Source organism: Nematocida homosporus, assembly GCF_024244095.1.
Source record: "Nematocida homosporus strain JUm1504 chromosome Unknown 4475, whole genome shotgun sequence".
NCBI classification, from domain to species: Eukaryota; Fungi; Microsporidia; genus Nematocida; species Nematocida homosporus.
This window is the reverse complement of record NW_026250672.1, coordinates 1,262-23,343: the sequence shown is the minus strand read 5'-3', so window position 1 is coordinate 23,343 and position 22,082 is coordinate 1,262. Positions and strand designations below refer to the sequence as shown.

General features: G+C 45.0%; 16 protein-coding genes across 16 annotated transcripts; 12 read left to right on the top strand and 4 right to left on the bottom strand.

The window, feature by feature from the left end:
• Positions 1 to 90: 90 nt before the first annotated feature.
• Positions 91 to 2,787, bottom strand: NEHOM01_1385 (calcium permeable stress-gated cation channel; the record flags this gene model as incomplete). Its single annotated transcript, XM_051490263.1, has 1 exon — positions 91 to 2,787. The coding sequence occupies one exon, from the start codon at positions 2,785 to 2,787 to the stop codon at positions 91 to 93; it is 2,697 nt and encodes an 898-aa protein (XP_051346223.1).
• A 48-nt stretch (positions 2,788 to 2,835) lies between these two features.
• Positions 2,836 to 3,984, top strand: NEHOM01_1384 (lysophosphatidic acid phosphatase type 6; the record flags this gene model as incomplete). The annotated part of the gene is made up of 1 exon (XM_051490262.1): positions 2,836 to 3,984. One exon carries the CDS (start codon positions 2,836 to 2,838, stop codon positions 3,982 to 3,984), a length of 1,149 nt encoding a protein of 382 aa, XP_051346222.1.
• Positions 3,985 to 4,006: 22 nt separating this feature from the next.
• NEHOM01_1383 (cAMP-dependent protein kinase regulator) lies at positions 4,007 to 5,035 on the top strand (the record flags this gene model as incomplete). The annotated part of the gene is made up of 1 exon (XM_051490261.1): positions 4,007 to 5,035. One exon carries the CDS (start codon positions 4,007 to 4,009, stop codon positions 5,033 to 5,035), a length of 1,029 nt encoding a protein of 342 aa, XP_051346221.1.
• Positions 5,036 to 5,765: 730 nt separating this feature from the next.
• NEHOM01_1371 (DNA-directed RNA polymerases I, II, and III subunit RPABC5) lies at positions 5,766 to 5,987 on the bottom strand (the record flags this gene model as incomplete). The annotated part of the gene is made up of 1 exon (XM_051490249.1): positions 5,766 to 5,987. The coding sequence occupies one exon, from the start codon at positions 5,985 to 5,987 to the stop codon at positions 5,766 to 5,768; it is 222 nt and encodes a 73-aa protein (XP_051346209.1).
• Positions 5,988 to 6,013: 26 nt separating this feature from the next.
• Positions 6,014 to 6,823, top strand: NEHOM01_1382 (uncharacterized protein; the record flags this gene model as incomplete). The annotated part of the gene is made up of 1 exon (XM_051490260.1): positions 6,014 to 6,823. One exon carries the CDS (start codon positions 6,014 to 6,016, stop codon positions 6,821 to 6,823), a length of 810 nt encoding a protein of 269 aa, XP_051346220.1.
• Positions 6,824 to 7,454: 631 nt separating this feature from the next.
• NEHOM01_1381 (fast skeletal myosin light chain 2) lies at positions 7,455 to 7,874 on the top strand (the record flags this gene model as incomplete). Its single annotated transcript, XM_051490259.1, has 1 exon — positions 7,455 to 7,874. One exon carries the CDS (start codon positions 7,455 to 7,457, stop codon positions 7,872 to 7,874), a length of 420 nt encoding a protein of 139 aa, XP_051346219.1.
• A 22-nt stretch (positions 7,875 to 7,896) lies between these two features.
• NEHOM01_1380 (dolichol-phosphate mannosyltransferase) lies at positions 7,897 to 8,634 on the top strand (the record flags this gene model as incomplete). Its single annotated transcript, XM_051490258.1, has 1 exon — positions 7,897 to 8,634. The coding sequence occupies one exon, from the start codon at positions 7,897 to 7,899 to the stop codon at positions 8,632 to 8,634; it is 738 nt and encodes a 245-aa protein (XP_051346218.1).
• Positions 8,635 to 8,641: 7 nt separating this feature from the next.
• On the top strand, positions 8,642 to 9,094 carry NEHOM01_1379 (nuclear cap-binding protein subunit 2; the record flags this gene model as incomplete). Its single annotated transcript, XM_051490257.1, has 1 exon — positions 8,642 to 9,094. The coding sequence occupies one exon, from the start codon at positions 8,642 to 8,644 to the stop codon at positions 9,092 to 9,094; it is 453 nt and encodes a 150-aa protein (XP_051346217.1).
• Positions 9,095 to 9,117: 23 nt separating this feature from the next.
• Positions 9,118 to 11,622, top strand: NEHOM01_1378 (DNA topoisomerase III; the record flags this gene model as incomplete). Its single annotated transcript, XM_051490256.1, has 1 exon — positions 9,118 to 11,622. One exon carries the CDS (start codon positions 9,118 to 9,120, stop codon positions 11,620 to 11,622), a length of 2,505 nt encoding a protein of 834 aa, XP_051346216.1.
• A 176-nt stretch (positions 11,623 to 11,798) lies between these two features.
• Positions 11,799 to 12,077, bottom strand: NEHOM01_1370 (uncharacterized protein; the record flags this gene model as incomplete). Its single annotated transcript, XM_051490248.1, has 1 exon — positions 11,799 to 12,077. The coding sequence occupies one exon, from the start codon at positions 12,075 to 12,077 to the stop codon at positions 11,799 to 11,801; it is 279 nt and encodes a 92-aa protein (XP_051346208.1).
• Positions 12,078 to 12,091: 14 nt separating this feature from the next.
• NEHOM01_1377 (YEATS domain-containing protein 4) lies at positions 12,092 to 12,649 on the top strand (the record flags this gene model as incomplete). The annotated part of the gene is made up of 1 exon (XM_051490255.1): positions 12,092 to 12,649. The coding sequence occupies one exon, from the start codon at positions 12,092 to 12,094 to the stop codon at positions 12,647 to 12,649; it is 558 nt and encodes a 185-aa protein (XP_051346215.1).
• Positions 12,650 to 13,164: 515 nt separating this feature from the next.
• NEHOM01_1376 (structure-specific recognition protein 1) lies at positions 13,165 to 14,676 on the top strand (the record flags this gene model as incomplete). The annotated part of the gene is made up of 1 exon (XM_051490254.1): positions 13,165 to 14,676. The coding sequence occupies one exon, from the start codon at positions 13,165 to 13,167 to the stop codon at positions 14,674 to 14,676; it is 1,512 nt and encodes a 503-aa protein (XP_051346214.1).
• A 154-nt stretch (positions 14,677 to 14,830) lies between these two features.
• On the bottom strand, positions 14,831 to 19,198 carry NEHOM01_1375 (uncharacterized protein; the record flags this gene model as incomplete). The annotated part of the gene is made up of 1 exon (XM_051490253.1): positions 14,831 to 19,198. One exon carries the CDS (start codon positions 19,196 to 19,198, stop codon positions 14,831 to 14,833), a length of 4,368 nt encoding a protein of 1,455 aa, XP_051346213.1.
• A 271-nt stretch (positions 19,199 to 19,469) lies between these two features.
• NEHOM01_1374 (uncharacterized protein) lies at positions 19,470 to 19,772 on the top strand (the record flags this gene model as incomplete). Its single annotated transcript, XM_051490252.1, has 1 exon — positions 19,470 to 19,772. The coding sequence occupies one exon, from the start codon at positions 19,470 to 19,472 to the stop codon at positions 19,770 to 19,772; it is 303 nt and encodes a 100-aa protein (XP_051346212.1).
• Positions 19,773 to 19,838: 66 nt separating this feature from the next.
• NEHOM01_1373 (uncharacterized protein) lies at positions 19,839 to 20,339 on the top strand (the record flags this gene model as incomplete). Its single annotated transcript, XM_051490251.1, has 1 exon — positions 19,839 to 20,339. One exon carries the CDS (start codon positions 19,839 to 19,841, stop codon positions 20,337 to 20,339), a length of 501 nt encoding a protein of 166 aa, XP_051346211.1.
• A 439-nt stretch (positions 20,340 to 20,778) lies between these two features.
• NEHOM01_1372 (RING finger protein 121/175) lies at positions 20,779 to 21,693 on the top strand (the record flags this gene model as incomplete). The annotated part of the gene is made up of 1 exon (XM_051490250.1): positions 20,779 to 21,693. One exon carries the CDS (start codon positions 20,779 to 20,781, stop codon positions 21,691 to 21,693), a length of 915 nt encoding a protein of 304 aa, XP_051346210.1.
• Positions 21,694 to 22,082: the final 389 nt, after the last annotated feature.

Genomic DNA, 22,082 nt, shown 5'->3' with positions numbered 1-22,082 from the left:
GAGATAGAGGTAGAGATGACAACCTAGGGTGGCATTGGGTAGAGATTATCCCAACCCAACCCAACTCAACTCAACCCAATACTAACCCAATTAGAGACGAAAGATGGTAGAGTCGCCCTCGGCCTGGAGATAACAAAGAACAGTACAGAACCAGTTGGGAAGAATGGCGGCTGATGAGGAAGGCAGTAGGGAAAGGTCTTTGTAGATGTACGGCTCTTTGGTGAAGAACAAGGATCGTTTGGTGTGGTTGAGGTTAAGGAAAACTTTCTCTACCTGGGAAGACTCTTTCCAGTTCTTGATTACTTCACGACGCATAAGCGAGATTTTGTACATGAAATTGGCTCCTTCCTCTAGCTCCTTAGCACTATTGGGCAGGTAGTTGCACCTTTGCTTCATGATTTTGTTGAAGCTCTGTCCTATGCCGACGGTAATGACTACTAAAGGCACCACAAAGAGAAGAATCACATACTGGCGCATAGCTAAAAAGTGCGCAATGTTAATAACCTGGAAGGTAATGAGCGCATAAAAGATGCTACCACAAAGCATTGGCCAGTGTCCCCCGCCACTTTCTAAATCACTCGTGTGCGAGTACATGAAGAGGGACTTGTAGACCAAAAACGAGAGCATGAAGTGAATCGCACCCAAAATAAAGAAGACCGGACAAATAACCGTGTAAATCAACACCATTGGAAACGTAAGAAAGACTTGTGGGTAGTAGTACCCAAAATTAATGCGTTCGGGCTGGATATCTTCAATCTCTTCTCGCCGAGTTCTTACTCCGCCTAGGAAGTGTGAGACCAGCCGAAAGAAAACTCTCTTTGGCTCGAGCAGTGTAAACATTAGCCCAAAGAAAGTCTTCTGGATCAGGGTGTTCAGAAAGAAGGTAGAGGAGACTACTACTGGTACCGAGATAGACTCAAAAACACTTTGTTTGGCCTTCTTGTTGTCGATAATGGCAATCAGGGTTGTGCTGAATATAAACGCCAAGAATCCGTTCATAAACAGGAATAGTGAATACTTCCGGCCGAAATTCTTTTGGAACTCCGTGTGGGAAATATTCCCTTCGAATAAACAGATGGCATTAATCGCCGAGGGTGCCAAGGCTAAAAAGAGACTGTACACCGAAGGCACGAAAATCGCATGGAAAGATGCCCGAAACTCCCGGGTCTGGGTGATCGCCTGTAAATCAGGGTTAATCCAAGACACAATCTTATCAAAGGTAGAAAGGTTAATCAAACTAGAGACCAGAAAGACAAAGAAGACAAAAAACACCACAAACACAAAGGTGACGATTGAGCCCGCAAACTGTCGCACAATCCGAGCTGGCTCTGGATCGGACAAAGTCGGCCAGATAAGCTCTTCCGGCGGCGGAGCTTCAACGGCCTTACAGCTAAAAGTTCCTGTTCCAATTAGAGCCATCTTCATAGCATTGGCTCCTTCTGCATTATGGAAGGTCACAAAGGCTGAACGTGTTTCTTTAGGAAAGCCCGAAGAGAACTCACGGTACTGGCGCATGACATGCAGCATTGATCCGAACGAGAAGAAGATTGGCTTCTCTCTTTCCAGCGCATACGGATCATGTAGACTCTTCTCAGCCACATCTGGTAGCAGTAGTTGTTTATCCTCTATTTGAGACATTTTCCGACTTCTTTCTTCGTCGATGGCCGCACTCAATGACTCAATCGTGTGCATATAGTCCCGGATCTTATCAGCGCCTATTTTAGGGTTAAATTGTGCCAAGTGGCCAAGAAAGGGGGACGAACAAAAGGTCTGAAACATTTCTTGCACGCTCTCGGCTTTAACCTTCTTAACATCCTTCTTATGCCGCCGGCCCCATTGGATTGCATTGGAAATCAAGTCCATGTCCGGGTCGTAATTATCAACACACTCAGCAAAGAAGTTGTTTTGCAGAGATAGAGTATTGATACGAATGAATTGTTGTTGAATTTCCTGCTCTAAACAATAGATCATTTCTCGTTTGCGAGAGAGTAATCTTTCTAGCTCCTTCGTGTTCAGCACAACATGGCACTCTTCTGGGGCAATTCCTAAATTAAGCATTGTTAGGTAGTCTAACAACCCGTCTTTGTTCTTGATATGTGAAGGCAAGTTGCGCAGGAGCACACTCCGGGATGGCAAGTCTATTTCATTTAAGGCCTTCTTCACCGAATGCATCTCTGCCGCCAAACGTCTAATCGAGGGCGTTGATTTGGAAAAGGACCGGTCCCGCAGGTGCAGCTGCCGCAAAATGATATACTTTCGGTAGAACATGTAGAGAAAGTACAACACTACCAAAGTCACAACCCAAGTAGATATACCCGGAATAATTCCATTAACACTACGGCCACTCTCTTTAGTACGAAGTATCGACAGACGCAATAGCAACTGGGTCTCTTTTCCACCCCCAAACAAAGCATAGTATGCCCCTAGCACAGGCACTAACAATATAGCCAGCACTGTAAAGATCATCCCTAAAAGCTTCAAAGTCTCCGTAAACAAGAAAGCATCAAACCCAACAAGATCAAAAAACTCTATGTCCGAGATAGTCACCACCGGAATAATCCAGCTTAGTATGCCCTGATACATTCTTGCCGGGTGAGTTTTGCTACTCTTTGTGTTGGCACAGTATATCCACGGCATGCGCTTCCGCAGTAGCACAAACCCAATAAAGGCACCAGCCCCAAGACCTAGCTGCAGCAACAAGTTCACTTTAATGGCCGAATCTGCATCACTCAAACTGATCTTGTTGACAATATCCATTCTTTCTTTTGTTTCCTCCTTTTTATCCATGCTTGTTTGTTATTATGTCCTATTAATGTAGATGTATTTTCTGTTTTTATGACCCTTCAATTAGCGTACGTTCATCTAATTCACCGCCATGGTGAAAGAACCCCTCTTTTGTTTGGCCCGCACGATCGCACTAATTGGAATCTCTGCCATCGCACATCTAAAATTAGCTATGTGGCTCCAAATAAGCCGCACACTTTAACCGATCGCATTAAGGGGCTTTTATCTTACTTCCAGCGCAAAGAATCACCACCCGTTGAGTTTAATTTAACGCTCCATTCGGGTCAGGAATTTAACTGTGCGCCCGGACAGCTGACTGATAAGGGGCGAGAGACTCTAACTAAACTGGGCGCCTGGTTCCGCCGGCGTTATGTTGAGAAAGAAGGTTTGATTAGTCCCGTTTTCAAGAAGGAAGAGTTTCAACTGCGCTCGACTAACTTCCAGCGCACCCTTGAAAGTCTACAATCGTTAATGCAAGGCTTATTCCCTACCCATCCTGCCCAAATGGATGTGCGTGTCAATGACATAACCGCAGATAGTCTTGGGATAAGTCGACACTGTCCCCGGCTGAAAACCCTAACCAACCAGTCCCAAGCCGCACTCAAAAAGGAGTTCTCACCAAAAGCCGACCTGCTTAGACACTACTTTTCAAAGAACTTCTCGCCGTCCCTAGCCGCCCTTTCTCCCTACGCTATTTATGACTTAATTGCCAGCAACCGTGCTCATGGCTTCTCACAATTCCGACAGGTGCCACGACACATCTTATCTACCTTAGAAGAGTACTCTTTGCGCCTCTGGTTTGGCCATCTCAACACCCAAGAAGGCATAGCCCTCAATACCGGGGCACTCCTTAATGAAATTTCAAACCATCTCGTTCATAAGGCAGCCGACCCAAACCTACCCCTCAAAGCCTCTATCTTCTCCGCCCACGATGTCACTGTCTACCCTTTACTTAAAGCTCTCGGCTCAGATCCTAAGGCTTGGCCCAAATTCGGAGCCAATGTTATCTTCGAACTTCTTAAAGATAAAACCTCGCAAGAACATTACGTTCTTATGCGTTACAATGGCCAGGAGGTCCCAATTGGTCTCTGTAAACGAGAAAAGAAAGGACGCTCCGAAGTGTGCCCTCTAGAAGAGTTTGTGCGTATCTGCAACTCTTTCTATTTCAGCGATCTATCAGCAGAATGCCAACGCGAATAAAGTACCCTCTTTTTTTTACACTATGGCAACAGATGTCTTCGCTAGGGCCGTAGCGATTATTAGCGGTTATTTAGGTAAAAGAGGCGCGGAAATTGAAAATCCGCTTAAGTTTGCCTATGATGTCTTAGCGCTTTATTTGATCAACTCCGAGAACGAAAACGTTGAAGGACTATCAGAGGACCTTTTGGTTAGGGCTGCCGAAGAGGTTCTGGAGGTGGAAGAAGAACTCATGAGCAATGAACAGGATATGTTCTCTTCCGCAGAGGCTATACCTTTATTAGACCATCCGGATCAGAGCCATCGGAAACGTCGGGGAAGTGTTTGTGCTTCTGCTGATCCTTTTGCCCCTTTGCTCGAGTATCCCAAGAGTACTGAGCTCTTTGAATTTCTTTTATCTATTCTCTGGCGCTCGCGCGTGATTAGCCGGACTATGAATCCGGACCAGATGAAGAAGCTCGTCTCAACCATGTACTTGGAAGAGATATCCGAGCACTTCCAGCTAATCACCCAGGGAGATTATGGGAAGACAATGTACCTGATTGAAAGCGGGACCTTTCAGGTCATTCAGAATGGAGAAGTAGTCTCTGTTCTAGCCGCTGAGTCCTTGTTTGGAGAAATCTCGTTGTTGTACAGCTTTCCCCGGACAGCCACGGTGGTTTGTACCTCGCCAGCTAAAGTATGGGTGGTGAATGCAGATTCTTATACGGCTATCTTAATGGCGGACCAGCGGAAGAGTCGAGAGAGAATTTGCCAGGTCTTGGAAAGGAATTCCAACTATACCCATTTAACTGTTGCTGAAAAGGACAAGGTACTCCGGTGCACGCACTTAATGAACTTTTCCCCGAACGAGACTTTGGATGTGGCAGAAACGGGTGTTTTTATGCTAATTAATCCAGAGAGTACTACTATTCAGAGTGCAGCGGGTACAGAGACTGTTCTTTCATCTGGTGATATCATTGCTAAAGGAAGCATCTGTCGGGAGTACCTCTCCTTGCTCTTTATTCCGGACATCATCTACCCCTTCTTAGGCCTAGTTTCATACTTAGGTTAGGTTGTCTTTCATACTTAGGTTAGAATTAAGCTGTTAGTGAATTAAGCATTGTTTAGCGCAATGTGTTATTCGATCCCATTTCAGCACATAATCTTACTTTTCATAGCTTAAGTCGTAAATAAAACACAACCCTTATCTTTTTCCTTGGCAAACTGCTTATGATTAGTTTTAAGCAAATAAATCATTAAACCGATTCAGTCTTACTAGGCTCTAATTTAACGGCCAACATACTAGATAACAGATACTTTACAGCATTCAATAGACGTGTAACCTAAGTATTCAACAACAACGGGTGGTACAGCTCAATTCAATACCAACTCACACCATACTACCCCAATGTAGTACTATCACAATACCAAACACAATACTAAACACAATACTAAACACAATACTATCACAATAACACCATCACATAACTTTAACCAATTTAGCTTGGCATATCTACACTAACTTGATATGGCATCATACTCACTCACGTCTATATTTACTTAACAAACGACACTACTTATCCCAAAGAATGTCTCTAATAGAGTATGTATTAGTTAAGATAGACTTAGTATTGGGTACTACACAAACTCAACTCAATCTTAACACAATGCTGCAACTAAATACCTTTATTAAATCTTACTTAACTTAACCATATCTAAAGCCATCTCTAATATAAAACCAACTTAACTCATCACCAACCAAACCAAACCAACTTAACTTAACTCATCACAACTTAACTCAATTAAAGTGTAGGCTCTTGTGTTTCTTGGGGATATTCAAACTTAAGTATCTTTTGCATAATATCTACTGTAGTAAGCATTACAGTCCGGCAGCAGGGCCTTTTAAACCCTAAGTTGGTAAGGATTTCAGCTTTGTTATCTGAATGGGCTGTTTGTAAAGTGTACTCTTCCCAACGACTAGAAATCTCTTTGCCACACGTGAAGCAGCGAATGGGGATAAGCATTAAAAAAAGACTCTTTTCGCTATTTCATGTCTTCTTGTATCTCGGGGTGTAATTCTTGTCCTATGAAGAGCCAGTGTACGTCTAGTAAGGCACCAGAGGCTCTGCATCTGAGTATAACTAGTCAGTTCGCTAATAAACACCTCTTAGCAGTCATGAGTGGCAAAGGGGGTGTGGGAAAGAGTACGGTAGCCGCGGCAACAGCCCAAGCACTAGCCAGTTTAGGAACAGTTACCCTGGTCGATTTGGATATAGCCGGTCCAAGTATTCCACGCATAACGAATACCACACCTTCTTTAGAACTAGGCGAAGTCTTAACTAGCACGCCGCTTAGTGAATCTTTCCGGGTCATTACTCCGCCACTTAGCTTACTTAGCCAGAACCATGTGCCTGGTGCCCATGTTCTTAACTACTTAGCTAAAATACAGGAATCTTCTGAGATAATTGTCTTTGATATGCCGCCAGGCACTTCTGATGCCCACATTACGCTAAGTAAACTCTTCCCCCAATTGAAAGTTCTGCTAGTAGCTACCGGGCATCCCTTAAGCCTATCTGATTTACAAAGAGAAATCACTTTCTGTCAAAAGACCCAACTAGAGATTATTGGGCTGATAGAGAACATGGCTGCAGGCCAGTGCACACATTGCGCCCATTCTTTATCTTTCTTTCCTACAAATGATCTTCAGGCACTTTGCCAGGACAAAAACATCCCTATTCTTCAAAGCATTCCTATCAACCAGCAAATAGCTAAAGATTCCGATGCCGGCACAGTTCCCAATCTAATTACATCGCAAACACTTACCCAAATACACAACCGACTTTTCGGCAAATTTTCATGACTCCAACTGCCGCCGTCCAATTGCACTCTTTCTTACAAGAACTACAAGCGATTCCAACTAACTCCGATACTAAAACAAACACCGATCACCTTAATCACTTACTCCCACAAATAGCAGACTTTCTCAGCCAAGAAGACCAAATCATGGCCACCATTCAGCAAGTGGAGTTTTTACTAAATAGTATCATTGACGGAACCGACTACCTCTTTGGAGACATCTATCTTGACATCTAAATAAGCAGGGCACAACGCACCCATGTCAACTATCGCAACAGTATCAATAAATTCGACAACATCTAGTAGTATACCATCCACCCACTAATCCACCACAGTAAATTACTATTAAGTTGGTATTAAGTTAGTATTAAGTTAGTATTAAGTTACTATTAAGTTCAGTTTATGATTTGCAGGAGAAGTTGTTTTATTAAACATAGTTAACACTGGTTTGGGACATTTAACACAACACAACTCTACTTACCCCCACTTAACACAACAGAACCCCATCTAATCTCACTTAACACAATCCAAATACAGAATCCTTTTTTGTTGAGACAAGGATTTGCATGAATAGACGGACTCGAACTAGAAGGCAAAGCTCCAATGTGTTTACGGCCTTTACTCAAGAACAAATTATGGAGCTTAAAGACATCTTTAATATGCTTGATGTGACTACAGATGGTAATGTGAGTCGACAGGATTTAGAGACTTTTTTAGAGGATATCGGTGCACCTTTGACCAATGAGGAAATTACTAGTATGATGGATGATATGGGTGACCGCTTCACCTTTACCCTATTTTTGACTACTTTATGTGAGCGACTATCTAACATCGATTCTGAGAACGTAATTGCCTCTGCTTTACAAGTTTTGGACCCATCGGAAAGTGGTTTGGTGGCCGTCACTGAGCTAGAAGCCGCACTTTGCCAGTCCGGCGGTGTTTCGGCCGAAGAGTGGCAGGCCTTAGAAAGACTACTTAAGCCTTCTGAAGGTCGTGTGGCCATCAAAGACCTGGCGAAAACCATTAGGCACTGTGGACTAGCCTTATCAGAATAAATAAGACACTTTATTTGTTTACATGGAATTATCGATAGTCCTGCCTACCCATAATGAACGAGATAACGCTCCTTTGTTGATGTATGCCTTGAAAGTGGCCTTAAAAGGGATTAAGTACGAGATTGTCTTAGTGGATGATGGGAGCTCTGATGGCACGGCCGCTGCTTGCCAAGCCCTAGCACAGATAGTTGATATTCCATTAGTAGTGCTTGAGCGGCCGGACAAGCTTGGACTTGGCAACGCTTATAAGCGCGGTGTAGATGAGGCCAAAGGCGCATACATTGCTATCATGGATGCGGATTTAAGCCACGACCCTCGAGATTTGCCTAAGCTCTTATCAGAAATCAAACGAACCAAAGCCACTGTTTGCATTGGCTCGCGATACTGCCCGGCCGGTGGAGTAGCTAATTGGCCCTTATTGCGCCGAATTACCAGTCGAGGTGCTAATATTCTAGCCCGCATCTTTACCGGCCTTTCCTGTTCAGACATGACCAATAGCTATCGGGTTTATCGCCGTGACTTTCTCTACCACAGCATTCGCCAAGTAGGCGCAGCCGGCTTTGCCTACCAAATGGAAATTCTCTACCGCATCAAGGGCCGGCTGGTTGAACTTCCCGTGCAGTTTCACGACCGAGCAGCCGGCCACTCCAAGCTAGCTGCCCGAGAGTACATCCATTTCCTGGTTCGCGGTACTTCAATTCTACTTGGCCGCTTTTCCCAAAGATTGGTAGATTGGCTATACGATGTCCGATTAGGCTAATTTTTTCATGGAGACGGCCTCATTCGCATTGTGGCACCATTTGGCTGCTGCCGACCAACAGTCAACTTATATTGATAAGACGTATGGCGGAACAGAGGAAGACTACCGCAAAGAAGTTCTTAGTTCTGGCACCCTTTATGTAGGTAATTTACAACACCAAACGCGCGAGGAGCAAATGCACGTGATGTTCTCACAGATAGGCCGAGTCAAGCGGGCCATTATGGGCTTAGATGCCAACCGCCATGTTCCTTGTGGCTTTGGCTTTATTGAGTTCTGGACACCCGGTGATGCCGTGATTGCCCGTCGTGATTTGTCCAAAAATGTCCTTAATGACCGACATGTCTACCTGGACCTTGATGGAGGCTTTGCTGAGAATCGTCAGTTTGGCCGTGGAGAGAAAGGGGGACAAATTAGGGAGGAGGAAGGCCAGAATCGGCGGAAGAGACGGCGACCGGCTTAAATAAATGATTTTGGAGAAAACTCATGCGTATACTGAATGTAGCTGAAAAACCCTCAGTTGCTAGGGCGTTAACGGAGATTTTGTCAAAAGGGAAGTATAGCACTCGGTCCAGCCCAAGTAAATACTGCAAGAACTTCGTCTTTAGCTACAACCAAGCCGAAATGCTGTTTACTAGTGTGCTGGGCCACCTGTATAGCTTAGAGTTTCGGCGGAAGAGCAAATGGCGCGATCATGACCCCAAAGAACTCTTTGAAGCAGACATTGTTTGGGAAGTAGCGCCGACCATGTTAGATGTTTCAACGAACTTACTGAATGTGGCCCAAGGGTGTTCGCAGCTGGTGATTTGGACAGATTGTGATCGAGAGGGCGAGAATATTGGCGAACAGATTGCAGGGCTGCTAAGAGAGAAGATTCAAACGGTAAAAAGAGCCAGATTCTCAGGATTAGGTCCGTATGAAGTAACCCAAGCCTTTCGGGCTTTAGGCGAGTTGAATGTAAATGAGGCCCATGCCGTGTCTTCCCGTATTGAGGTGGACTTGAGAATAGGCGCGGCTCTAACACGACTGCAGACCTTGCAACTGGAGGCTCTCTTTCAGGACCAGGAGAACAAGGTCGTTAGCTATGGGAGTTGCCAAATTCCAACTTTAGGCTTTGTCTGTGAGCGAGAGGAGTTGGTTGCCCAGTTTGTGCCCGAGCCCAATTGGACAATCAATGCTAAAGTCAGGAAAGGTCGAGTCGAAGGAGAGTTTCAATGGACCCGCGGCAAGATCTTTGACCAGACATACGTAGATCTTAAGTACCAACACATCCAGGGCCAGAAAATGGTGGTTACCGAAGTAAGTAAGAAAGAAGTGCAGAAGAGCCGGCCTATTCCCTTACGAACAGTCGAGATGCAGAAGTTCTTTGCCCGAAAAGGCCCCGTGCGCAACTCCCACGAACTTATGGAAATTGCCGAAAAGCTCTATACTTCCGGATACATTAGCTACCCCAGAACCGAAACAGACGCGTTTCCCAAGGACTTCAATGCCCAAGAACCATTGCAGCGACTGAAGAACGATCCAGTCCTGGGAGACTATGCCCGTAAGCTAAATCCGGGCCGAGCGTCAGCCGGTCCACACAGCGATCAAGCCCACACGCCAATCTATCCCATTAAAGAAGGCACGGGTCTTAGTGGAGCCAGTCGGGCTGTTTATGAGTACATTGCCCGGCGCTTCTTGGCCGTGTACAGCCAGAATGCCAAAGGTCAAGAAGAAGCAATCACTTGCCAGGTCAAAGGAGAAACATTCCGCCGCCGCATTCTCCATGTGGTCGCCAAGAACTACCTTGAGGTTTACGTCTATGACAAGTGGGGGGATACGGAAGAGTCTCTGCCGGTTAAAGAGGGCGAGTGCGTGGAGTGGACAGGTGCGATTAAGCCCGGTAGCACAGAACCGCCTACCTTTCTCACAGAAGCCGATCTTATCGCTAAAATGGACACACACGGAATTGGCACAGATGCCACGATCCATGACCATATCCAACGCATTAAAGAACGAGGATACGTTACGGTGGTCGACAAGAACTCACTTAAGAGCACATGGATCGGCCGCGGCCTCATTAATGGCTACAAAAAGATAGGTCTGAAAGTCAGTGCACCTCATTTACGACAGCAGTTTGAACTGTCACTCAAGAGTATCTGTGCCGGCACGCTTTCTCCCCAATCGGCCGTGCAGCAGGAAGTTCAGCTCTATAAGGACATCTATACCCAGATTGAGCGAAATATGCACCAACTAATCCAGGAGCTTGAGAAGAACAAACTAAACGATCAAAACAACCCGCCGCCACTGCCCCGAGCAGGCAAACCATCATCCCGTGCCAACGCTCTTGCTTCAGCCAAGTTCACCACAACCCAAACAGCCACATCAGCAAAGCCATCTCTTACCACACCAAAATCGCGGTCTCAACCCTTAATGTCCTATCCTAAATCGAGTGCTTACCAGGAAAACCAACCACCGGCCATACCACCCACAGGCACCAGCAAATCTCGACCCCAAAAAAGCTCATCTTTACCCGCCTCTTGTGGTTTTGTTCCAGCCTCAGAGCTATCTTTCTCGCCCATCCCGACCCGCAAGAGAAGCAGTTCCTCCTTTGACGACAATAATTCCTTCCTAGCCGAACTCGCCCCAGATACTATTGTTTGTGATTGCAACATCCAAGCCATGGAAAAGACCGTGAATAAGTCCGGCCCTAACAAAGGCAAGATCTTCTATGGCTGCTCATCACAGAATTGTGAGTTCTTCCAATGGAAAGATTCTACCACTACCAACCAACTCACGCGCAAGGCTCCTAAGCCCATTCCAATTAAGTCCAAAAACAAGCCGGCTTCTTCCTACACCTCAACCGACCATGAAGTCAAATGCCACTGCGGTGCCGACGCCAAGCTCCTTACCTCCAACACCGAGAAGAACAAGAACCGAGAGTTCTTCAAGTGCAACAAAAGCTACAAGCCCTGTCCCTTCTTTGTCTGGCGAGATGAAGCAGAATCCTAAATACGCCCAAATCCTTTAACCTATCTACTTCCACATCCATCCTTATCTCCACCACTACCACCACTAACTAAACAACAATACCAACACAACACAACACAACCCAACCCAAACTAACCCAATAAATCTCTACTATGTCTTTATTATCATTCACCCCACATAACTCAACTCAACTTAATCTACCAGCCCAAGGCTTGTCTTGCCTCCTGGAGGAAAAGTCCGCTGAGATAAGAGGTAGCCGCACCCAGAGCCGCCTGTCTACCCAATGCTTCAGCTTCACGGCCTACTAAATAAGCCATACCTCGCGGTTTTCCTTCTGTCCGCGCCCAAGAAGTCACTAGACCGCGCACCGAGCCAATGCCAGCTCCCAAAACACACCCTAGGCCCGTAACGAAGTAAAGCTGCTTTGGATCTCGCTCTAAATAGAGAGGAACTCGCCCTTTCTCTTTTCTCTGCATTTTCTTTTGCTAGGATGAGGATAAATCACGCTAATCTCACGCGTACTATAATCTATGGCACAGCGGCCACTAAAATTGAAGGAACAGCCGGAGAAGCCACCCACCGCTGGCGAGTCTTTATCCGCGGGTACAAAAACACCGATCTAAGCTATTTTATCCGCAGTGTAACCTTTAAGACCCACGAAACCTTTGCCAATCCCACCAGAATAGTAGACAGCCCGCCCTTTGAAATAGAAGAGTGTGGTTGGGGAGAATTTACTATTCAAGGCAAGATATACTTCACAGATGTACACGAAAAACCCGTCGGCTTCCTTATCTCCCTTAAACTACACCACGACCCAACCAATCACATCATTGGCGATATTGAGTACGACCCCGCGGCTATTCATAACGAAAGAATGGACACAATTGTCTTCGAGAGTCCAACAGAAGCCACTTACAAGCTAATCAAAAGCCACCCCGAGCCGATTATGGATCCGCCTCTCCTTGACGAGATTAACGATGAAAAGAGACGCATTGAGTTGGCCATTGACGCCATCATAGAAAAGTTAGAAAATGAACACCCCAAATAGGCATTAAGTAGAGTTAAGTTAGGTTAAGTTAAGTTAAGTTAAGTACAGATTGTGTTAATATTTAGTTAGTATTTAGTTAATATTATGTTAGTATTTAGTATTATGTTGATATTTAGTTGATTGAGATAGTTAGGCACTCATTGAATGTATGAGTAGCTGTTGTCTAAATAGACAACGCCATCAAATTACTAACTCAACCCCCACCAAGTAACAACCCTCACCCAACCCTCCCCCACCCAACACAATACCAACACAATACCAACTCCACTTTACTCAACTCAACACAATACTAACTCAACCTAATCTTAACTCAGCTAATGCCAAGTTGATAGATAACTAGTAAGTAAATAAGAAAATAAACCACCACTAACCTAAATACTATCTAATAAAGTATAAATAATTGAATATATCTAATACAGTATAAATAAACCAACAAAAACACTACTTATCTAATCAACGCCTAATCGCAACTTAATCTAAGCTAACGCAATACCACGTAGCGAACAAAAAATTTAATGGACGTATTAACACTTGAGGATATTCATTATAGTAAACGGGGAGTTCCAGTTAAGGCGGTGGTTAAAATAGCCAGTAGTGGCATAGGAATCAAGGAACAATCAAGTTCTGAGATTCATACGATCAAAGCCGATGAAATTAAGGAGATTGTTGAGCATTATGGCGTGCTGGCCCATGCACTGCGGATTACAAAGAAGGACAACTCAGTCTATATCCTAGACGGTCTTTCTCCAGATGCTTTAGAGAATACTAAACAGTATGCTAAAAAGCATTATAAGCTAAATCTGTACCACCGCAGCTTAGCTGTAGATGGAAATATAGGAGGAGCGATTGAAGTGCAAGATGCTTACATAGAAATGAAGGTCCAGGACAAGACTCTGTTTGAAGTACCTTTGGATGCAGTTTCTAATGCTTATGAGCGGCGAGGAGAAGGCATTATTGATATTAACGAGAAGTACTATGGTGTATCTGAGATAAGGTTTGGGTCTGTGCATGACGAGAGCAATGTATCACGGCTGATTGCTCAGATCAAGAACTCAACGGCCTCAAGTACGCAGGTGGAGATCTTGTCTTTAGAAGAGGTTTCTTGTGTTCTGCCACGTGGAAAGTCAAAGCTCACTCTCACCGATACGGCTATTCACTTGATTGGTAAGACATACAGCCATCAGATTATGTTTAGCGCGATTGAGCGCATGTTTGCCCTGGAAAGGAGTCCGGAAGAGAGTGCGGAGGAAATGGTTTACTTGATTTTGGAGCTAAGTACACCAATTAGACAGGGCCAGACAAGATACCATTTTATCAATCTCTTACTGCCTGAGGATCTAGTCAACATTGGGTTGGGGCAAAATGGCCAGATTGAGTACGAAGATGAGATTCATGAGGGAAATGAAGGCAACGAAGGCAAGAAAGAAGGAGAAGGAGGGGATGGAGAGGATAAAGGTTCCAAGGAAGGAGAGCAGAAGGACGGTCTTACAGAAGAGGACAAAGCAAGTATTCTGAGTCTGGGACTGCAGCTGAACTACAAGGGACCACTGGCTTCCTGCTTCGTGGAGATTCTGGAGATTATGGTCCGCAAAGAGGCTAATAAGACGGGCACCTTCTCAACAGTTAGTGGCGGGAAGACGCTTAAGTGTTCTTCTAAAGCCAATGAAGGGTATCTCTACCCGCTGAAGAAAGGGTTTTTGTTTATTCCCAAGATTGCCTATATTAAGTACAGTGCGATAGAAATGGTGGAGTTTAGTCGGGTGAATTTAAGCTCGCGGACGGCCAAGACCTTTGACATGCGGGTAGTCTTGGAGGACAAGAAAGAGCATATGTTCAATGGAATTCAGAAGACGGAGTTTGCGGCGCTTGAGTCGTATTTGGCGCAGAAGAGCGTTAAGTATCGCAGTGAAGTAGTAGGCGGAGCATGGGAAGAAGAAGCCGCCGGCTCGGAAGAGAGTGAGGACGAAGAAACTGCTAGTGATGAGACGAGTGAGCTTGAATCGGGCTCGGAATCGGCTGAGGAATAATAAATAAGTTGATAATGAAAGGAGGCAAGTTGTAATAAGTTATTTGTTACCTGTTACTTGTTGCTTAGTGTATTTGCTATCATAATGTCTTTATTGGGGGTGATGGTGTGTAGTAAGGGATGATAGTGGGAGATGGGTTTGTATTGGGTTAGAGTTAGAGTTTGAAGTTGCAATCTTGGGACTTGTTAGGTTTGGTGCGTTTGGGTATATTGGCGTTGGCGCGGAGTGCAGGGGGGCAGTTAAAGGATCGCTGGTCCCAGGCTTTGGTTATTTCGGCTAGGCACTTGGTTTTGGCCATACTGTCGTCGGGAAGAACATGCAGGTGTAGATGCTGCCCAATTAGAAATTGGTTGGCGTCGTTAAGAATCTTGAGGGTTGTATTGACCATCTGCTGGGTGTTTAAACAGACATCATTGACCTGAGCTGATTTGGAAAGGTATGCGGGAATGTCTTGGGAGTACGGAGATAAGGCAGATGGTGACTGGATAAGATAGTGGAAGAATTCCTGGTTGGTTTCCGGAAGGGTTTGGTAGAGTTTAGTCATTAGAGATGGAGCAAGCGGGGTGCTCAGATGAACGAGCTTGTTAGAGGTATTTTTGAGCTGGTTGGCTAGAGTAGTGGCCCAGGAATAAACATCGTGGATGAGACTGCAGAGGACTTGTTGGTAATCAAGAGAAAGGGAGATGGCTTCGGCTTTTTTGGTGTTTTTGGCGGTGTTCTCCATGCACTTGGCCTTCTCCTGCGCGAGGTTTTCTAGTGTTGTCGTGAAGAGCGCACGTTGGTCTTCTTGTTCCTTTTGTAGGTCCTTGTGCTGTTTCTCGAGATCTTCCTGGCGCTTTTGGCAGTCTTGGTTATTGCTGATTTGCTTTTGAAGTTCGCTGGCTGTGTCCTGGGCATCCTGGTGGGAAGAGAGGTAGTTGTTGTATAGCTGGGTCATGGTTTCATTGAGGGCTGGGTCGGTGAGAGCTCGTTGGAAGAGCAGGTCGGAGTGGGTAGTATTGAGGCGATCTAGAGATTCAATGTCTTGTCTGAGAGCAACTTCAGGAGAGAGAGCTGGACTAGCTCGAAGTCGAAGGGATTCGATGAAGTCGGCAATTTCGATGATGGAGCCTAACAACCGAATCTTGTCTCTTAGCAGGGCTTGATCCTCTTTGAGCTGGTTGAGTTGGGCCTGGGAGGTCTGGAGCTCTTGGGATTTGTCAAGCTCTTGGAGTTGGACTTTGGTCTTTTCTATTTGTGGCAAGGTATTGTTGAGGGTGGCACCAAGGTCAGTGAGTTGCTGTTGGAGTTGGTTGCTGAGGTCGGTGGCCTGGGCAATAGAAGAGGTGAGGTTGCTTATCTGGTGGCGTTTGTTTTGGACAGTAGCCCAGAGATCTGTGGCGGCTTGTTCGGCTTGCTTGTTTTGATTGATGAGATCGTCAAGTTTTATATTGTTTTGGGTGATTTGGCTAGTTTTCTGGTCTATTGTTTGGGTGGCTTCATGGTAGCTGGCATTAATGGCCAAGATATCCTTGTTGTTTATGTCAATGGCATCATTGATTGTTTCTAATTCCTTTAGATTCTGATTGTGTGTGTTGATGAGCTTGGCCAGGGTTGGGGTGGTTTGATTGGGAGACAGCATACCAGTGAATGAGCTTATGGGCTCGCTGGTTTGAATGATATGGGCAAAATCATTAAGGAATGAGGTAAAGCATTGGAGGTCTTTAGGTGGTACAGTTGGGTCGCTGAGTATTCGCTGAATCTCATGAATGTTAGTAACAAGGTCTTTGTATGAACTAAAGTCTGAGCCAGATAGAGTTTGATTAAGCTCTTCTTCGGGAGTTGGAATATGCGGTATAATGGCTTCGGTGATGGGTTTTATGGGCTCTGTAATTGCTTCGGTGATGCCCTCGGTTGTGGTAGGAGGCTTATCCGTCGTGGTAGGTGGTTCTGTGGGCTCTGTAATTGCTTCGGCGATGCCCTCGGTTGTGGTAGGGGGTTTATCCGTCGTGGTAAGTGGTTCTGTGGGCTCTGTAATTGCTTCGGCGATGCTCTCGGTTGTAGTAAGGGGCTTATCCGTCGTGGTAAGTGGTTTGTTTGTAGGGGGTTTATCCGTCTTGACAAGTGGTTTGTTTACCGTTATTATCTTCTTCTCGGCGGATGCATTGGCTGTATATGTTGTATTCGTCTTGGCGGATGCATTGGCTGTAGTAGCCTTATTGGGGTTGGTGGCTGGCTTATGTACCGTGCTTTGTTTAGATCCATCGGGGTTTTCTGGCTTGTCAGGCTTTGTTTGGTTAACATTATCATCTATCTTAACGGCACTGTCTTTAGAGCTCTTATTGGCACTAGGAGTCAGATTGATGTTAGTGTCGGTGGTTATTACCTTTGGAGTAGAAGATTGGCCGGATAATGGTCGGTTGTTTCTTTCGTCTGGAGGGGATGGACTTGGATAGTGATAAGAGTAGCTATTACCTGAACCAGATCGGCTGGCGCCGGAATAGCCAGATCCCTGAGAAGATGGTGGACTTGGATGGTGATAAGTGTAGCTATTGCCTGAACTGGGTCGGCTGGCGCTGGGATAGCCAGGTTGCTGAGAAGATGGTGGACTTGGATGGTGATAAGTGTAGCTATTACCTGAACCAGGTCGGCTGGCGCCGGAATAGCCAGGTTGCTGGTAGGGGTGACTGGGTACGTAGGTATGTTGCGGCCGAGAAGAAGGGCGATTGTAGACTCGAGGCGGAGCAATGGGTAACTCAGTGGTAGTAGATTCTGCAGTGTTAGAATAGTTTTTGATAGGAAGAGGAGGCGCAATCCGTTGGCATTCTTGGTCACTATAGTATACTCCAATGAGGTCCTTCCACTTTAGTTTAGCTTGCTGACTATTGTCCAAACATCTATGCCATCTTTCATGTTTAGTCTGATAACAGTAACCAAATTCGTCCGCAGCGATATGGACGCCGGCCGCTTTAATAGAGTTGCTGATTTCTAATATCGCTTTTTGTTCACGTTGGATGTACTTATTCGTTTCTGTCAGGTGTTCATTCAGTACATCAGTAAGTTCTTGGCCTTTTCCAGCATGAGGGGAGATGGCTTCTTGACAGTGTTTTAGGTAGTTAGTGGCGGCGGTCCGAAGATTTGTGATGATGAGAGTGACCAAGTCTATTTTGCTATTCAGCATACTCTTAAGCCAGCGAGAAAGCTCCGTGTACTGCTGTTCTGTTGGTAGAGTTGTAATGTCATAGCTAATGTAGCTTGGTTCGCGGGCAGCTGGGATCAAACGGACTAATTCAGAGACACGGCAACGAATTTTATCGGCCAGGCCATTAATGGTTTCTTTAGCAGCTTCATACGCCGAAGAATCCACCATCGAATGTTTGTTGTTGCTATAGGGCATCTTCATGTGAGTGAAGTACCTCTCTTCTCCCGGCAATTTGGCCAGCTGGGTGGCCGTTGCACTGAGCTGCAGCAAGAACAGTCTGATTTCTTCCAGCCTAACTATAGCCTGGAAAGCCGCTTTGTCGTACACTGTAACAGTCTCTCCCTTAGACTGCCGCTCTTGAATTAGCGCGATTCCTTTCTGAATGACCTTACGGTCACTGTCTTTCTTAGTACTTCGGCGCCACAACGACCTCCAAAGCCGATCCTGCTTGTGATGGTAGAACCTTACGGCCATATTCAATAGATCGTCCAGTCGGGAAGGTAGGTCTGTCGGCAAGGTCTTCTTCGCTGCAAGGTTCAATCCAACCTTATTTCTCTCTTGGTTAACATTTTCATTCAGAACATATAAGGCCTGGTAGAACAAGTAGTGAACCCCTAGTCCATTGTAAAAGGTTCCCACCACATCTTTCCATCCCTGGCGCCTATATCTATTGACTGACTCATCAAACGCACAAATAGAACACTCTTTCATAATATGGCTCGTCCATTCGCCATAAACCTTATCAAGGGGACCAACTACGTTAGTTGTGTGGTTAGCCGCCACATGGTCCAAATGGGCCAACAGAGAGTTAAAGTACTTCAAGTAAACAGGAATCTGTTCAGCGGATACAGTTATGTCTACTAAAGGCGCGCCTTTTCGTTCTGGCTGTGTCTTCGTCATAAAGCTTCCATACTTTTCGACCAGATTATTATGATCTCTCAATATAGATACAGGAATAGCTTGTTTCCATCTAGCTTCTGCTTCGGTAAAGGCTACACGTCGCTTCGGTCGCACCTTTGACGGCAAAGCCATGGCTAGCTCATCCTCGCTCACACTATCACTACCCTCATCCTCTATTCCGGAATCTTCTAGGGACTGTATGCGCTGCTCAAGTTCGAATTCATTCTCTTCTACCGCTAACAGCTCCCTGTCTTTACCATTTCTCTCGTCACTCCTCTCACTCCACCGAACCGGCCCATGCGGTTCTCCACTAACTCCACCAACTCCACTAATAACGTCGACCCCACTTCCTCCGGCCTCTTCATATCCCCCACCTAAACTTAAAGGCATGCTTTGTAACAAAGCGCCCGTACTCACCAATGTCTTCATATCGATTTTCATTGCATTAACCCTTTTTCCTTATCTATTTATACCCAATTTATTGATCTCAATCGCAAACTGAAATCAGACTTTAACCTCTGATCTCAGCACAACGATTGACTTGACTTAAATGCAACTGAACCCACTGCCAAACCCAATACTAACTCAATACCAGCATATTCACAACTCAGATAAACCAAATGCCAACCCAACATCCCATAATCAATAAATTGAATCCAACTTAACACAACTTAACACCAGCCTAACCCAGTTTTGCTCTTTTTTTGCCCCAATGCCCTCTACTACCCCATCTTCGCCAACTGACCACCTTCTAGCCCAACTATCAGAGATCAAAAACCGTTTAACTCATCTTGCCCTTCAAAGATCCCGGCTTGCTTCCCTTCCCACCCCAACTCTACCCCCTTTCTCTTGTTCACCCACCGAACTCCTCCGCAAAGTCTCTTCCGAAGAAGACTACCTCCTAACTGAGGCCCAGAAGCTCATCCAAACCCTTCAAAACGTCTCACCAACTTCACTTGACCCTAAACGCTTCCCTATAGTCCTTAATTCATCCCCCGTCTATGGACCTAAATAAAAACAAGGTATTTCCTTTTTGGTCCGCAATTCCACTACTATATAAGTCATTGCTAACTGACACCCCATGCACCCACATATACCCCGTTCTAACCCCTCTAAACCCCTCAATAACCCAATACTAGCCCCTAACAACCCAAGACTAACCCCTACTAACTCAATCCCAACCTCTACTAAGCGTACTAAACCACTCCATTCTGAGGAAGTAGAGAAGGTTGCTATTGCTAAAGCCATCCTTGATATTGGCGAAGAGACAAACTTAGACCGAAAGAAGAAGAACCGTATTGCTGCCCGTAAAGCCCGCGAGAAGAAGTCACAGTATCTGCTCGACCTCCAAGCACACACATGGACCCTAACACATGCCAATAGAACTTTGCAGGTGCAAGTCAACCGCCTAACTGCTGCCCTAGAGCACATTATTGAAGAAGTAGATCAGGCGGTTACAGCTAAATCAATAGATATTCGTCGACTCCTCGCCATTCTTCTCAATACCGAGCACCTTCATCTCCTCAGTCCAAAACACCGCCACATTCTCCATAAGATCAGATTAAGTATTATCTCTGGTTAAGTGAGTGCTAAGTTGAGTGAGTATTAAGTTGAGTTGTGTATTAAGTTGAGTGAGTATTAAGTTAAGTTGTGTATTCAATCAGTTTAAGTGTTACATTAATAAAGAGCAAGATAAGCATTTAATTTATGTAGGTTTACGATAAGTTTAAGATGTGCAATCAACTAAAGTAATTACTCAATTTAGCTGACTTCTTATTAAGTTGAGTTCCGCCAACTCAGTCCCTTACTAACCCAATGGTCAAGATAGCCATAATTTAAGATAAAATACAATACTAAATACTAACTCAACCTCACCCAATCCAACCCAATCCAACAGAATCTTAACTCAACCCAACTTAACTTAACTTAATTTAAGACCAGATTAACCTAACTTAATTACAATTTAATCACAACTTTACACCAGACTAACCGCTAATAAACCCCAAAAATTAAAGAAAACAATGGCGCATACAAAGAGTCTCGGCAAAGCAGCTCAACCAGAAGAAGCACCGATTGTAATAAGGAACGTACGCGGAGTTACTCGCCGTACTAATGTCCAAGAGATAGATGAAGGTCTTTTGGTCCAAGAATTGCTGGTGGTTGAGGTAGATCGTGGGGAAGGGGCCATGCTTAACAGCTTAGTGGCTTTGGCAATCGTTTTTGTGGCCGTTCATATTGTTTCGTTCTTATGGAAGAAGTACTACACCCGCTCTTTTCTTGTCTGTAGTACAGTTGTTCTTCTCTTTTTCCCTTTAGTAACAGCTGTTGTCTCGCGCTCCTTTGTTTTCGTTGGCCTGTGGGCAGCACTGGCTTTGGTTCATTTGGTGGGGTACAAAGAGATATGGCTAGGAAGACGGCCTAAGATAATTGGGACTAATATATACCGGGTTTATAGACACGCTTTCCGGCTAAGCATTTTGCTTTCGTCTATAGGATATGGACTGCTGGCTTATGGGTTCTTCTTTGGGCCGATGAACTATGCGGGCCGTGGAGTTCTTCTACTTATGTATGTTCTTTACTTCACTTTAGTATCTAGAATTGGGCTGGAGTACGTTAGTTATCGGGCCGCCGGAACTATTTTACCATCAAAGAGTGTTAAGAAGGCCGGAGTGTGTCCACTCTGTTCGGAAGCTCAAGGCAAGCTAATTGCCCTATCTTGCAAGGAGACTTTCCACGAAGAATGCTTGAAGAATTGGAAGATTTTAGGGAAGAAAGATACCTGTCCTTCCTGCAAAGAACGAGTTGATTTATCTGAGATCAGTATGAATCCTATTCAAAAGAACGAGTATTTCTTCACTCAGTTCTTGGACTTCACTGGAAACCTTATTCTGGCCTATGCGGTCACTCAAGGTCTAGTCTTTTTCTTCCATCTCTAATAAGATGTCATTTGTTATGTTGTGCGTGTTTTACTAAGTATTTAGATCGTGTTTAGATTGGGTTTAGATTGGGTTGAGTTTGGTTCGTGGTAGGGTGAGCTTAGTTTAGGTTATGTGATTGGTGAATGCTAACCCAATAAGTAATTGATGCATCTAACTTGAAAGAGTAGAGCTGGCAATAGCCCTGAGTGAAGAGAAAGTGTGTGTTATGCTAAATTGGATTTAGTTTTTGAAATGATAAGATTGCTTCTATTGAGTTGGTATTGAGTTAGGATTGGGTTGGTATTGAGTTGGCATGGGGTTAGATAGCAAACGGCTTAGCAGGTAATGTTGCCAGAACTCTAATAGCACGTGTTTATGATAATGATAAGGGCCAAATGATAAGTCAA